Source organism: Sparus aurata, chromosome 18 (genome assembly GCF_900880675.1).
Source record: "Sparus aurata chromosome 18, fSpaAur1.1, whole genome shotgun sequence".
NCBI classification, from domain to species: Eukaryota; Metazoa; Chordata; class Actinopteri; order Spariformes; family Sparidae; genus Sparus; species Sparus aurata.
The window spans coordinates 21,236,097-21,253,342 of record NC_044204.1 but is presented as its reverse complement, the minus strand read 5'-3'; the positions used below and the strand labels follow the sequence as shown (position 1 = coordinate 21,253,342).

The 17,246-nt window shown below is 43.0% G+C and overlaps 1 protein-coding gene across 6 annotated transcripts in view; it reads left to right on the top strand.

The window, feature by feature from the left end:
* Positions 1-17,246, top strand: part of LOC115568826 (glutamate receptor 3) — an 89,116-nt gene that overhangs the window by 32,612 nt on the left and 39,258 nt on the right. For all 6 annotated transcript variants that reach the window (XR_003981443.1, XM_030396474.1, XM_030396473.1 and 3 more), the window contains exon 4: positions 13,371-13,558. Coding sequence is in view for 5 of the 6 variants with exons in the window: in XM_030396474.1 (XP_030252334.1) it covers positions 13,371-13,558 (188 nt within the window). In the remaining variant the exon portion in view is untranslated. The remainder of the gene's footprint in view (positions 1-13,370; positions 13,559-17,246) is intronic.

Sequence of the window (17,246 nt, the reverse complement as noted above, 5' to 3'; positions counted from 1 at the left end):
AACTACAGTCGAAAATAGTGTTCGATACCACAGCCTCATTATAGCACCAGGAAGTCAAATGTTCTTTGAACACAAATCTGCCAGGTGGATGCTGTTTTTTACCATTATGTCCAAAAAATACCTCTAGGGCTTTTCCTTTCATTCATTCTGTCAATATTTGCAATGACCCCAACCGCAGCTGAGTCAATTCGGCCAACTTATCTGGAACAATAAGGCACATGTGCAGTATTGATCATTAGAGGTTGAACAGCTCATTATAAAAAATGCAAATATGTGCAAATTCTGACCTACTGTATTGTCTCAAAAGTCTATGCAGGCATTTGTACAGTATTTATTTAAGTCAATTGTTTGTCACATTTATCGCTAAAGGTCTCAGAATGTCAATTTTGAATAAAAATGTAGCTATCTATAGCAGGAAAAAGTAGAAAACTCAAAGGAAAGTTCTCATACTGTGCTTTCAGAAGTTGAACAACACTAAATAAGCCCCAAAGACAAATATATGTACTTTCTAAAAAAGCGACTGGCTCTTTCAAGATCACGGAGGCAGCTGCTGCCTTGACAACAGTCTGAATTTAAGCCTAAATCAAATACACCAGTTTGGGTTCCTCACTGTGGAAGCAATGATGCACTGCTGTTGTTGTTTTAAACACAAATAAATCAATAAAACTAGTTTTGTCTCCATAGAGACAAAAAAAAATGTGGTTCCATTCTGTTTACAGCCAAATGTATGGTGTGGTAGTTAACGCATTCATAATGTTCCCCAAATTAGGTAAAAAGTCACCTAGAAATAAAGGAAAGTGTACATAAAAGTACCTGTTTAGTAACTGCTGTTCTTGCTAAGAGACAGCCCGTAGCCTCTTCTATAATTGGCTGCATTACCTATGAGTTTGACTTCTTTTCTTCTTATTTTTAATACATAGGTAATGTACAGAATTATAGCAGAGGCAGTCAGTCTTCCCTTTATGTCGAATGGTTTCCCTTTTCACTTACCCATAAATATTACATTTAAAAACAACATAAGCAGACATGTTTTTGGTGCAACAAATGAATACAAATGAAAAAAGGATCAATGTAAGTGCCAACTGCATATTTATAGCTGTTGGCTTAGTCAGAAGATGTTGACGACACGTGACACAAATGACTGAGTGGAACCAGTGTGACACTGACAGAGGACACACACACACGCACACACACACACACACTGCTGACATGCTGTATGACGTGGCTAGTATAAGTAGTATGTGAGTCACAGTGTAGCAAATGTCTCAAACAGTAGACCGGATTTGAGCTTTTTTACATGCTCACATAATTGGAAAACAGTAGACTTTATTATTATTCTGAAATGCTAATATGCAACTACTGTGAATCACTCATTGCAGTCCTAACCCAGTATGTTTAGCATGTTACATTTCTGACCGCTGAACACCCCAGTGGTAGACTAATGTCCATGTTAACCGACATGAAAACGCATCCTGAGGACTTTTACACATCTTTTCTTTACAATACGACGATGGCTGAAAATAGATGAAATGGTAAATCTCCTGAAACTTGTTCAGAGAAACCATCTGAAGCTTAAATCATCTTTCAGTCCAGCAGTTGTCCTCGTGTTTAGAGTTGAGATGTATATTTCCCTCTCTGCGTGTAGTTTTGGTTGGTGGCTCCCTCTGGATGGAGGAGTCGAACTAATGCTAATGTTTGGCTATAGCACGATCCATGTATCCTGTACTGGCAGAAACGTTAGCACGTTGGCTGACATGGCCAGAATGAATTACTGAAACTAAGCTTAGTCCATTTTGTCTTGAAGATTCTTGTGTTTGCTGCCTTTATGACGGACCAAAATAAAACACCAGGAGGGCGCATCGTCTCAAAGATGAACTCTTTTTGAATTCTCTCTGTTATTTCTCAGGTGTGAAAAATAACACACCTTAATGTTCGATCTTTTATTTTATTTAATTTTCAAACTGAAGGGCCAAATTGCCCTACTTCGTGTGTTAATTCAACGTTTTAATATTGGCCTTGATGATATGCTTCTTTTGTGTGTCCAGACAGGGATGTCATTTTCATGCTAAAGAGCGTAGGTACTCGCAGACACGTGTTTTCTTAAATAAACAGTGAAAGGCCACATGACAGTCCCTGAATGATGTGGGTCATATGTATTATTTGTACTAGATTTGGATTATTTCTTAAATGAAATGCAAGCGGATGAAAATTCAAAACATGTAATAACCTCCATAATTGCTGCTAATGTTATTTGAAAGCATGCAAAAAACGTAGAAGACACATAATCTATCAGACTGATAGCATTCTGGTCGCATCAATCAAAGACCACTTGGCTTCATATTAAACACTCATAAGTCTCCGCGGACGCTGTTGATCAGCTGTTAAACAGGCAGACAAGATAACTCCGGTCTGGCACAATTGGCAGGCTGATGTGCCAGCAGGGCCAAGAGGCTTGCGAATGGGAGGATTGGATGACCGCACATAGTTAGCCTCATTTCTTCTAGTTCCTGCCAAGCTACTGTAGATATAAAAGATAGAAAGACAGATATGAGGCGGTGGGGCTGGGGGGGCCAATCAGGCAGAGTCAGACACACTGTAGCAAAAAGTGAACCTTGCTCCCTCTTCCTCGGCAATCCCTCTAATTGGCTATCCAGAGACAGTTGCCTTTGTTCCCCCTAAAAGAGTCAAATAATTAATGCCTCCCGCCGCTCTCCTGGATGCCTTTGATGGCAAACCAAATCAGGTTTGTCCTTTTGTTTTGATTGTAGTTGCTTGGCATTGCTCTTACTGTTGTAAACATCATAACAAATCAAGTGGCGTGATACATGACCGAATGCACTCGGGATAGTCCAAACTCCTGTGATTAAAAACATGCAGACAAGCATATAATGGCTATCCCTTTTTTTTTTTTTTTTCTTTTCCCTTCTGCATTACCAGTTGAGAAGGTGTGCTGACAGCGTCTCCGTAGTTGGCATTTCATCTTTTAACCACCATTAGTCTGCAGATGAACCAAAGCAGCGTTTTTTTCTTTCTGCGCGCTACTAAAAAAAAGCTGCTTTTTCTCCCTTAATTTGTTATGCAAGTAATTTTTATGCTATCCTGATAACATTTCACGCGAATAATGTCTCGTCAAGTGCAATATCGTCACCCACAATTGTTGATTTATACTCCGCTCGCAATGTGAGATAATAAGTGTGAATGCCAGCTCCCCTCTGCAACCCATGTCTACATCAACCGCAGCCTCTTTCCTCGGCTTTGTGGTCTCATCACAGCCGATATAACGGCACATCAGCTGCACCCAGCTGAGACTTAATACACACACACATATGCCTCTTGTGCTTTAGTGGCCCCTCTCCTTCACGCTGGCTTCATAACAACTAAATTATGCATGCATCAGGAGAATAAATCAGCTTGGACACGGTGACAAGAAAGGGCACATCAGAGGAGCCATAAAATGCACAAGAAAAATAATATTAAAGAAATATGGATGAAGCTATGCATCACCGGCGTTTCTGCTCTCTTTTTTATTTTGCACACATAAACTGGTATCACTGCCAAAGTGACATCCCAATATACAGATAGTGCAACCTGCAGCTGCAACCTCTGTAATTCAGTGGCCCCTTGAAAAACTACAGTCAAGCACCTGTGCCCGACAAAAAAATAAAAAAAGTGATACGAGTGCCATCGTCTGTCACAATAAGCACACAATAAACCTCTACGCTCTCTCGGTGTCCTCTTTTAACTGAACCTGGAATAAAGCCATTTTACCACCTACCCACTGGTAGCTTCAGCAGCCATGAAATTACTGCTGGGAGCTTTTTTCCTTTTTTTTTCATTATAACAAAATGTCCTGGCCTTTGCTTCAAGCAGCCAGAGTAGAGGTTGATTGCTTTGATGTTACACCATGTCACAGGGCCAATTTGTTTTGTAGAAACAACAAATAAAATATATATGTCATCCTCAAGAGTAAACACAAGGGCGAAATAATATTTGGCCTTTTTGGGTTTTTTTTTTGTTTCATGAGAGGCGAGTTCCTCTTTTCTTTTCTTTTTTTTGTCATTTCTCCCTCCAGCTTCAGCCGATCAGCCAAAGCCGCCTGCAGAGTGCTGGGCAGTGCTCGATCAATCCACATGCGCACACATGACTCTGTGTTTGTCCACGCTCGTATATGTGCCGATATGTCACAGTGCGCAGTGCGATTGAGAGAGGGAGACCGGGGAACAAAGACAGACAGGGGCGAGCTGGAGAAGCTCTGAAAAGTCTGTGGGTGGATTTCCACAGTGGCAATGCGTGCCTCTCCTCCCTCCTGCATGTGTGCACTTCTAAAGATACGGACGGCATGCTGCTTCTGTTTGATTTGACATGCGCTGTCTTTTTGATTAGGACAACACTTGGCGGCGAGGCTGTTTTGGTTATAGGCCTACTGTAAACACCACATCAAAGCCCTGGCTGCAAACTGTTGGGCTAGTTTGGCATTCGCTTCACGGGGAACGCCACGTCTTTGCCGCTGAGTTAAACGTCAAAAGCTTCCTCCTCCCGTGGGCAGGGAAATGTGGAGGAGCTCATAGCGTGCTGTAGCTCTGACTGATTGCACATCAGCTATGACAGTTTCCCCCCCTCTTTGAATTACATAACAAAGATAGGCCTGTTTTTGATTCTGTATTTACCTGTGCCAGGGAGGTTATGTTCCCCCCCCCGTGTGCAGATGATGTTCAGTTGGTCAGTCAGTAAATGGACGTTTTTTCCAGCCTGTTTACCGCTCAAAACCCTTTCATATCACATTCACCCATTCACACACGCGTTCATACACTGATGGCAGAGGCTGTCATGCAAAGGTGCCAACTGCTCATTAGAAGCAATTTGGCGCTCAAGGATACTTCGACATGCAGCTGGGTGGAGCTGAAGATTTGAACCAGCGGCCTTGCGATTACTGGACGACCTGCTGAATCTACTGGACTGCAGCCGCTCCGAAAGCTACAGCCGCTATAGCTACAGGTGGTTGGTCAGTCGGTCGGCTGATTGGTCCGTTGGTCAGACCGTCCAGTGGTCGGTTGGTAAATGTATTTTTCAGGGAAAACACATGAATCTCAATGACAAAATGCCGGCAGTTTGAGGTGGCCAGTATCTGTGAGTGAGATTTTTTTGGTACAGATTGAAATAAAAGTTTGAATCAAGCGGGTCCCAGTATCTCATGATATTGGATTATTCCTGTTAAATTAAAGGGGAACTGCTGGGCCTTTGCGGAGGTATGCACTGCAATGTGCCTTTTTTTAGTTTCTTCCTGGTTTAATTGTTTGGAGTTAAACACTTTCCTGAAAGTCATCTCAATTACATTTTCTTTACAGCTGCCTGGAATCTCTTGTCAACCATGCGACACTGATTGCACTCCACCTGTTTGTTGCTTCTGTATATAGTTTGCTGGAGAAGTTGAGAGCGCAGGTCATATAATCGCAACAAACTGCAGCCTAATATAGATATATATTATGGGCCGATATTGGATGACTAATGAGAGGAAAAGCCTACTTTCTCCGAGCCCTATACTTTGATCTTCACTGCACAAACACTGGAGGGATGCTCAGGGCCCTGGGAGCATACTTAGCCCAAAGGCAAATGCTCACCAGGCCCTAAATACTCTAAGTATTTATTCTGGCTCCCACCAAAGACAATAGAGACAAAGCATCTCTGGGAATATTTATAAATTAGTGCGTACATAGATATGCAGTTAATGAAGAGTGAGAGTTTTGACAGCTGGAGAATTTTAAGTAGGCATTTTCTAGCATGCTCACGGCACTGGGGGGAGTGGAGGAAGCTCTCAGCTGTTATTGCATGACCTTCCTTCTGTTGTGTGACATTCAGTTCCAAGGACACTTGGTCTCCCAGGATTTACAGTATTAAGTACAAGTTTAATCTAGTTTGTGTTGGTGGCAAGACGTTAAAAACCTTCCTCGCCATTTCTCTGCAGGATATAAAGGGTTCTGACTCACGCTTTCCCTTTTTCTACATCCACTTCTGGAGGCTAAGAACTCCCCTTGATGGGACATCCAGTGATGAGGCGAGCGGAAAAACTGTTTATTCCACGGACACGACCAACATTAAGGACACAAAAATTGTATCTGAACATTTTTTTTGCTTCACATCATGATCTGTCGAGGGCTCAGGACAGACTGGTGGAGCTAAAATAGGCATCAATCAAAAGTATTATCCATTAAAACACAAAGCACATTTTACAATAACATGGCCATCCACCTTCATTTTGACATGTATATTTAATGGCGAGTGAAGTCCAGGGATAATGTGAACTCTAAGACCGGACCACCACCAACCTCCATGCTACAGACCATAAACACGCCAAAACACAGTGAAATGTTTGTTTGGCCTGCAGGCTTCTCTAAATCTTAACTTGTGCTATGTTATTTTATTTTATTTTTTTTAAACGTGTGCAAAACAACTGGTGAAAATATGCAAACTGTATTTTGGCACAAGTGGAATGAAAATAGCAAGTTTTATAAACATTACTGTTCAAAGCTTTAGTAGTCCACCGATGATATACTGTTCAAAATGTACATAAAAGTGTGCTATTAACATCAGTGATATCTCATGACTGGATACAAATATGTGCTTTTACAGTTCTCATCTTAACTACAGTTGTGTTACTTGTAATATCAGTACAAACAAGCATTAAACATGAAATCTCAAAACTTGTAACTGACCTTTAATTATGCACTACAGTATTTTACTGCAGTGTTTAAGGGTTTAATTAACCCCAAATCAGGGCTGCAGGATGTGACTGTCTAGGTCGTATACATTAAATATAAATGAATGGAGGTCTGTTTTAAATGTGGACGTCTAATTTAGAAAAGAGAAGCCCTGCCAAGTGAACAAGAGCATAAAAAACAAACGGCCACTTATTTATACCCATATTTTCACACCTTCCGTCAGTGGTATCCAGCCATGATGGAAGTTTTGATATAATTTGGCCATGTTTAGAATTTTCCTTTGCGCAAATGAAGGTTAATGGAGCTGAAATGTTGGTATAAGCCTAAACAGACACCCTACCTGCATGACTAAGTAAATCTAAGCAAAGGGAGTTTTGGTGAACTGCCCCTTCATGGGAATGTTGTACAGCTGTTAGGAAATGGCTGTGGCATCTCTAAAGTTGACATTTCTCTGCACATGTCTCATCCTAAAACTCAGTGTCAAGCCCACCCCCACAATTATGAGTGAAAACCATTATCTTTTGTGGTTTCAATCCAGTTGTTCCCGACGCCCTCTGAGACCCCGAACGCTGCTGCGCGGGGCGTTTCGGCCCACCACAGACACTCATTTACCAGATGATTGGCAAGTTAGAGGGGAGAGCGTCCGCGTTTTTAATTCTTCAGTGCTATTCATTTCTCAGTCCTTCCTGTTTGCCAGAAGACTCGCTTCCCTTTTATTTATCGTATACTGTAGTTTTTCATTATTTAATTAGATTAGTAGATTAGATTTCGTATTGACACGGATTAGTGTAATACCAACAATGACACAGTGTAATGATATAAGCGAGTGGGTATGGTTGTGGCTCTAAAGCCGACAGTCGGTCGCGGTTAATGCTGAGGTGTACGCTTAGAGAATTTTTCAATATGGTTCCCCTGATTTGCCCAGTTAGCCCGGATCAGCTGTGAGATATGAGAGAGGGCTGTGTGTGAGAGAGAGAGAGAGAGAGAGAGCAAGAGACGGAGGCCTGTGACACTCTACACCGTACCCTAATGAGAGGCAGGGAACCAAAGGAGCTGGGCAATGAGATTAGATGCAACTCAATTCAATTACTGCTGAGCCGCCACGGGTGACGCTTCAAAACTCATCCTGTTAAGATCCGGTTCACAGACGAAGAAGAGGACTGCAGCTTTCACTCAGCCCGCTGCACGCTACACCGCCGCAGCATCTCATTCGCAACAGCTCTGATTTATAAGCACACGGGGCGTCATTAGGCTCCGTCGGGATTTGATAGCACACTCTGCAATGTTCTGATATAGACTTAAAGGAAAATGCAGAAATAATTGAGTTTTCAACCATCGCAGCCGTTTTATACACCGCTCCACAAACTGCAGAGTTGTTTCAAGTGTGTGTTTTAGATTAAAGAGACGCTTAAAACCCCTGTTTTAGCCTCGAACACACCATTAAAAAAGAAAAAAAAACAAAAAAAAACGCATCAAGAGCCAGAAACAAACTCCCGACGGCCCTGCCCTCAATGTTACCCCGGCGAACAATGGCACTCCTGCTCCCCTCTCGGCTCTGAGAGATATCTTCTCTGGAACACAGTCACAGAGTACTGCCTCCCTCAGTCGAGGAGGCGTTCTGGGTAACCACAGGTCACAAGGCTTTAAAGGGAATAAAAATAGACATAAACGTGTTAGTCTGCACAGGTATAAAAGAAACTGACCTCCGTGGGTTCCAAGCATGTTCTGGCCCCGACAAATTCAAACACGTTCTCTGTTTTGGTGCAGCTTTGACCTGGTTCCTGGCAATGTTGGCCAATCGAATATAGACCATACGCTGCAATATTGCTCTCATACACCTTTTTTTTTAGTCTATGAAGCTGGTGGTGACTGTACCACATGACATCATCAATTTCTCACAGAACTGTTTACAGGGCACTGATACTTCTTTTCTCGGGAAAATCTAGATACTCAGAATAAACTATGTGATTTATTGATAAATAAACAGGAACTCTGCCAAATTTCAACTAGCTTGTATCACTATGATTTTGGTCTTTCCATTTTGCCACAGTCGACATCTTTCTTTGGCACTGTGGTATCAAATACAGATTGTTATTCTGGATGTTCTATGCATGCATACACGGGCCTGAAGAGTACAGTCAGATCTCGAGACTCAAGAATCTCTTGTGTCACTCCAGGGGTTCAACAAACCAAGATTCAGTTCCTGCTCCCCCTAAAGTGCCTTCAGAAACGTATTTTGGCACACTTTTTAGATGCGATACGGACAAATCATGAACGGGAAGTAGCCACCAAAATGGGGGAGGCTGAAAAAAATCTGGTCAAACTATAAAACCAAGGCAGTGCAGATCAAATATGAACCACAATCCTGCTCATCGATCCGTCTATCTTTAACCTACGACGTTACAGCATATTTTTGTTAACTATTTAGATGTAGATCCATCCGACTGTTTCCTGTCACAAAGGGAGCACCCACTTGCAGTATGTCACCCATCGGCTTGAGTGTCTATTGGTCTGGTCTGGCGCAGTGCATTCTGGTTGTTGTAGGCCAGTTATATGTAAGATCCATCTTTGAAAAACTTCACTCCCCTCTTACTAACAAAATTAATGTATTCTGTTGTTATTTTCATAAACATTATGCAACCCACATCTGTTTCCTGTGTCCAATGTAGGGAAAAACAAGCAGCCGCAAATCATGCAATTATAAGCCGGGTACAGCACCATTTATAACTTACACACAATTAACCGCCTGCCTGTTTTAGCCATGTACTATAAGTGCCTGCACCGTATGCCACCCTATTACCTAAATTAACTTTAAATGATTCGGATATGTGGAAGGAATCGCAGAGGGGAATACTCTTCAAGCTGAAAGCCTAGTGTGCTATGAATGATAATGATTAGCATGAAAATTTAAATAACAACCTGAAATACCAAGAAATGTGATGTTTAAGTGGTGCACCTTTTAGTGTGTAGAAAAGTTGTATGTACAAAAATACATGCAGCAACAAGAATATATGTCAGCTACCATTCAGACAATTTCTGGTTCTTTTTTTTTTTTACACATAAATACCAAACGCCGTGTATCTTGAGTTGACATATATTCACCAGATGTGTACAAATATCCACATTGTACATCATTCCACACTGTATGCATGTTTTTTATGTTTGCGGTGCGTAATGTGGCTGGCAGCAGCGAGCGCTACAGCATGTTTAAAAACGCTCCGTGTCTCAATGATTAGCTGTGAGGAGCATGATGAGCAGGAGCCGCCGCCGCCGCCGCTGCCGCCGCCGCTGCCGCTGCATCTGTGCAGCGGGGATTTATAGGTGGTGATAAGGAAATCTTGTTGTTGTCGTCAATAATTTATGTAGTTGACTGTATTACGTTTTTAGATGCAACACAGCTGTGGGGGGCTCCTGAAGGCAGAGAGGTGAATGGGATTTATGGCTTTTCTGCATGTTTGAAATAAATATCGCGAGCAGAGGCGTTTATGAGGTTCCCCTCTGCTGTTCAGGAGGTTGAATCCATTGATTTGCTGGAGCTGGAATGTACTCCGGTCCAGTAAAGGGGGAAGGTGACTGGCAGATGTAAATCTGTGCAGACAAGCATGGGATAACAGAACAATGTATTATTTTTTTACCTGCTGGTAGAGATGAGAAAGGAGCCGGTCTTATTGCTGCTGTCAGATTAAGTTGCGCTCAAAGGATTTTGTCATTTCCGATTTTGAAGTCTAAATCACTTAAACTTAAACTTTTCTGCTGACTGAAGAAAAGAATAAAAACAGAAGCAAGAAGTAATCCATTTCTGGACAAACTATTTACCACCACCAGATTCGATCTCTCTTAATTTCCATACAAATGTAAAACTAGGCAGGCATGGAATCTTCTGTGAATCTTAAATGAATCCAATTGTTCCAACATAGTTCAGGGTCTGCCGGAGGCAGCAGGAGATGAGCGCCGCGCAAATCAGCAATTTCAAAATAAAAGCCCGGTGTGATTCTAATCTGATTGACAGGACATTGTTTCCTTCTCTCACAGAAGAGTAACACAATTCATGTCTTTTTCTTGCACCTCAGACCTCAGAAATGGAAATGCACAGATACTTACACATATGAAGCCCAAATCCCAAGAGCACTTCCCTTTATGCATTTGCATTTGTAATATCTTTTACCTTTTACAACCGTCTAAGTCTTGTTATTGTGTCTTTTAAGCAGGAATGTGTGCCAGTGTGATATATATATATATAGAGAGAGAGAGTCAATGCAGGTTGGATTTTGTTGGGGCAGTTGTTGAGTTGCAACAGACAGGAGCTCCACAATCAATATGAAGTCATTACTTTGTGTTATTTTGTTGTTAAGGCAGCTGACAATAAGAAAGGAGGTATGACTTTTCTTAGATGGTAGCAGAGAACAGCAGAAAGACTGTGGTAAACATTAAATATCATATTTTCTTTAAAAACATAGGATCTTCGGATCAAGCCTTTAAAAATGATTTGTGTTTGTCAAATTTGATGTCAGAGAGAAGGGAGAGCCAGAAAGGGCAGCTGGTACTGGTACTGTAGCGATACTGCAGAAAATGAATATTCAAACCATTTCAACTATTCATAATCGATATGTATCAAAAAATCTATATTTTCTCAGGACGCTGTTTGTCGTAAACACAATGTAATTACTGTGTGTTAAATGGCTCATTGGCATCTTTACGTTCACCGGCTGCATTTTCAACAGTTTCCAAAACCAACCGAGACCACTTTGACCCAGTTAATCTGCATGACATCTCTTAATGTGAGAAGCTTTTATTGCTGGGAAGACTGCCATGCTATCCAGCTGGCTGGTGGTTGGTGAGGTTCTGAGCATATGCCCGGGGAGGATGAATAATGCATCCGTGCTATTCAAACCCTCATTCTGTAACTTCTTGCTTTAGGTAGGGGGAGATGTGAGGAGGTATAGTACACGAGAGACACGGCTGCGGCTTTGCGCATGTCAGAGTGATGATACCTCAGAAAAGCTTCAGAAGTTAGTGGAATTATGGCTTTTGTCCAGGTAGAAAACATTCCTTCAGACTGCTTAACCATCACATTGTGATTGTTTCGTGTTTTTTTCACTTCAGCTGCCACTTTAAACTCGCCTCGGCAACCCAGAGGCAGACCTACATGTGTTCCTCGACATGCCCTCGACATATCATCTGCACTCAGTGTTGTTGCTACAACGTGCATTCATAAACCAAAGGGCCCGACTCCTCAGAGATTGTGACCTGATAACCCTGATGCCCGATAACCTTGAGGTCTGGCAGCCTGATGTCTCCAGGCAGTAAGCCGTTGCTCCTCTGGACAGATGACACACAGCGTGCGTAGGACTCGGCCGCTCGCTGCGTCGCTCGGCAAAAGATCATCTGCCAGAGTGCAGGCGTAGACGGCGCAGTGGTCTCAGGAGCATTCACGAGTGAAGAAAAAAAAGGGGCTGCTTGACCATTCAGATGGAATAGAAAAGAAGGGAGGGGGGATGCAAAAGCAGAGAAATGAAGAGAGTCGCAAAGTGGTTATCTTGTTATAGCTGTCGTTGTGTTTCTTTGGTCTCTGTGCCGGCTTTGTTGTCCGTCTGCAGCCGGTTCACGGAGATAAGGTTGTACAGAGAAATGTCTTAAAAAAACAAAACACACATGACAAACGTTTGCTCTGTTCAGACCATGTGAGAGAATTTACCTAGCGCCCAATCAAATGCGTGATGTTAATCGTCGTATGCAATGTGTACATGCCGGAATTTGCTGCCGCTGCAAGTTCTTTTTCTTTCCCCCTTTTTTTTCTGTATCAGTTAACCACACGACCTACGATGACAAATGAATTGAGATATGGGAAAAGAGGCTTATTGTACACACACTTTGCCGTCGCATTGTCCGTGGCTTAATGAAACACCAGCAGTGTGCTTGATTTTCATTAGTAACCTTCATGTTCATTCCGCGCCCGTTGTACATGGGAGAAGAGCTAAGCCATTTCTATGTGCAATCAATCCCTCCAGAAATAGGACTACATTATTCATTTTGTGGTATGTGATTTGACCGTAGTGTTTCTGAGCGCTCTGTTAAATGAAAATATTTCACGTGTGAATTAATCATTAGAGGGGCTCATTCTCCATTCTTCTGCGAGCATAATGATCTCTTTTTACCACTGGCCGGGATGAAACTTCCATTGTCTTTATCTTTTAAATGACTTGGCGCAATCCTCCGAGGAGACACGGGGCCCGCGACGCGTTCCGTCGCCACTGTCAAAGTTAACATGTGGCTGAGCTAAATGCCATAATTTAATTGATGCCAAGCGCAATAACATCGCTCGCTGATCTTTTAATAATATGGAGATACGATTCTGGGGCTTTCGCTTCATTATGATATTGCCTTCTCAATATGCAAATGTAAATTCACACACACTTATATGCTGGCACACAAACTCTAGAGTCTAGGCAATATTTCAGTGGGCCTGGAGACTTTGGAACGCTACTTTAGATTGTAATGAGATGGCCTTTAACCTTTGGATTCAAGCAAAGAAACCTGTCTAGAATAAATTAGCAGCCACTCGGCTCTTGTGTAACTGTTACTGTGTGCCAGTCTCTTTTGTGTCTAATCCTCCGGGTCACTCTCTCTCTCCCTCCTCTCGCCCCCTTTGTCCAGGTTTCTCCATACTGCAGGCCATCATGGAGGCGGCAGTGGCGAACAACTGGCAGGTGACCGCTCGCTCTGTTAGCAGCACGACAGACGCAGCCGAGTTCAAGCGCATCATCGAGGAGATGGACAGGAGGCAGGAGAAGCGCTACGTGATCGACTGCGAGGTGGACAGGATCAACACCATATTAGAACAAGTGAGCCTCACACTCGCAGCGTACACGCGGTGACGCCTGTAGATTATGTAACCGAACGCCTACAATGCACATATTGGACCGTTGTTGCTTCCTTGGTTTAGTCATACAGGTGCCGAGCAGATTCAGTTCACAGAGCAAAAATTGATGGGCCAAAGTCAATTTATTGGTCAGGTCGGATGCTAATCTTGTCTTCTGTGGCTCTGGATTTTGATTGTAATAAGATCACTACAGTCACCTTGAGTTGGGCCTGGAGACTACCTGTTAACAATAACCGGGTGCTTGGAGAAATAAGGATGTGTTTTCTTTTACCATGCAAGGAGGATCTTGTGTTGCATTATGGGAAATGTGGTAGGCTCGCCTTAAGCCCAGTCACGATCCTCAGCGACGGCATTGTTTTCCGCTAAACCTGATTTGTTACACAGTCAGCAATGAAATCTAGTAACCCTCACAGTCTTGTCACTTGAGCAGCAGGTGGTTGTCACGTTACCTTGTCTAAAATCTAATGCATTGAAAAGACAAGTCATTGAACAAGCCATTTGTTATTGAAAAACACAACATTTTTTAATTCATATGATTGGCAATTGGATACAAAAAAAAACAACAGACATGGCAATCAGGTAATCAGTTCTGTCCCTGATAAATAGATACATGACCTCATTGCTGCGCGTCATGCTGACAGCTGGGTTCAGAAACAAAAGTAGTATTGAAATTAAGTTGCATCACTCTTTCACTGGCCTCTAAAACAGTTGCACATACGATTCATATCGACATCTTTACATTGCGAGGCGGTGGGGCTCATATGGCTTTTGTCCACAGGGGCCGCCAGAATCAACAAACATCTAAAGTTCCTTGTAGCAGCTTTAAGTTTGAATTCTCCAGATGAGAGTCCCCTAACTTTATGGGAGTGCAGTATTAAATTGCTGGAGGAGGCCTTTAATTTGGAGTTATCATTGAGTTTCTAACCGTTATTATGATTAGTTAATTGCTGCTTGTTTTCTGTGTTGGAATTTACATCTCATTTCGGAAATATCTCTTTTTTTTTTTTTCTTCTTTTTTTTTTTATACAAGTTGAGTTTGCGTCACCTCATTAAATGTTATCAGTGTGTTAAGTTGAGTGTGAGGAGCAGGCAGTAATCCTGCCTGTTCAAGGGGCTCAGTTTGGAGTTGTTTGGTTGCTAAGTTTTGTAGGCCGGCTCGTTCTCGGAAAAATCAGTGTGTGACGAAGCTGCCCGGGAGCCCGAGGTCAAGAGGCCCGAGCGTGAGCAGCCATTTGGAGAGACCACTGATGATGCATCCTTTTTAATCCTCTTCTAACAGCCCCCCCAAACCCCTCCGTTCCTCCATCACGTCCACTGCCTGAGGAGGAAATGAAAGGTCCACCAGTCCTTGTAGTAGGGGAAACACAATTACCATGAATAGATGAGTGGCTATTATGCCATGCATCTCCTCAGTTCGCCTGCCCCGCTCCACCCTGCACTCCTCTGCTCGCTGCCGCCTGCTTATAAGGCAATCAGCCCCCCGAATTGGATTCTGCTCGTTAACATTCATTTAGATACTGGCTTCTCTCTGCCTCACAATATCCCTCAACGACTGTTAGTTTCACTTGTTTTTTTTTGTTTTTTTAATGAATCTAATTTGATCACAGAGTCATAGTTTAAAGCAGAATGTTTTTTTTTTTTGTATTAATTTGCTGTGTCTAATTTAATTCTCGTGCTGCAAATTTCCTCCCGTAACAATCAAGGGACAATATACTGAGATCCGTTTCTTTTTTGTGTGTGTTGAGAATACGCATCAGCTTTAAAGAAAAGCTTAGAACGTTCATTACGCATGTGTGAGCCATGTTAATGGTTGCGTCTTTAATTGCAAACAATAATAATATAAGGCTGCGGGACAGTAATCTGTTTGATGTTCTCCGCTTTCTGTCTTTGTTTGCCATTAATGAATTATTTCCTTTTCTTTCGGATGGAGCTCTTTGTCTTCCTCCACCTCCAACTATCGCATCACACATTTTTCCGTATGTTTGTCTGTTCTGTTTGTTTTGAGCACAGAATAAGGGGGGGGGGGGGGGGGGGGGGTAACGCTTTTACAGAAGCTAACCTTCAAAGCAGCAGTCAGCTCAATTTTGCCCCTTGTTTCAGTGACAACCTCAGCATGGGATTTTTTTTTCTCTTTTTATTTTTTGTTGGAGCTAATTGAAGTAATCTGGCCAGCTCTGCCAATATGAATGAGTCACAGGCTTTCAGGGAAGCTGCTGGACTTCACTCTGCAGCTGCCCCCTACTGGGCCGTGCCATTATAAATTGAAGCGGGGATGAACCGTCTCCCATGAGGGCAATCACACCGAAAAATGGCACCCACTGTCAGCTATGCGGGAACCTGCTGCTTCTACCTGCTGTTGTAGTTCTATTAACCAATGATTGTAGACAGATAGACTGAGAATTCGAGAAGAACCTTTGGCCGAGGCCGCCGCCTGTGTGTGTCGCAATGCCGACGAGTCGCTCCAATCCGTCAAGGTCGCTGCTGTTGAGAGAGGATCATGGGGCTGGGTAGATCCAGCGAGCTGATTGCTGGGGGAAATGGGAATCAGCTCAGTGGCTTAGTTTTTATGATTTCAGTCGGAGTAATCCCAGCACAGAATGAGTGTCTTTATACCAGGCAATGAAGTTCATGGACTGTAGAGTTATCTGTTGAGCTTCTCTGATTTGGTACAATGGTGGCACACAAAGGAAAACCTCAGCGCTGCTTCTTCATATGAGTGTTTGGGTTATGCTGGTCCATTGTTGCTCTTCTAGTCCACTTAGCAGTTTGAAGTTTTCAGTATTTGAATGAGGTTTCGAAATGGTTAAAGGGGACATCCAGTTGTAGCCTAAAGGTAGGAACACACCGGCCCAACCGTTGGACGTCTGAAGCGTTTGGAGAGGCTCGGACGAGGTCGGGAACAAATATGTTTGGTGTGTTCAGCTGCGTCGGAAGCTTTCGGGGCCGCGCGGACGTTGTCGGATCCGACTGAGCATGCGAAGTCTGAGGAGGAGGGCCGTCGGACGTCTGAGCCATTGGATCCTCTGATTGGTTGTGTGCCAGCTGATTGGCCGTTCTGATTGGCGTTGTGCTGGCGAATCAGCGCGGTGTGTGGGAGGGGCGGAATACTGTGTGCGCTTTGTTTTTATTATGTACTCCGTTCCGTCATTCCCCGTTTTCATGTTTTGCAGTACTGGCACGAGACTAGTTGTTATGTCCGTTCAGGACGAATTAATTCTTGTTCGTCTGGTAATGCCTCGCTGCATGTTTAGTATGCAGCTGTTTTTATCGGAAATAGTTAAGTTTCGATTTGATCGAAAGTAAAAGAGAGTTGCGTGCACAAGCCTCTCGTTTACAACTCACAACACAAGCGCCACCCGCTTATTGCATCTCGCACAAGCGCAGAACGTACACGCTACTGTGGAGTAGGCAGTACGTCGAAGCGATGTGTTCAATGCAACTTTTCTGCCGAACGGGTCAGACAAGAGGCAACGGAGTGGTCGGAGAGTGGTCGGATAAGGCAGTTGGACGTCTGGGCGGTGTGTGGGGGCCCTAAGTCTCTGCGCTCAAGTATAATGTAGAGGTATTTAAATTCTATGAACCTGATTTCAAAAACGATGGGACGATGTGCAACATAAAAAGCAGTGTGATAATTTGCTAATCCTTTTTGG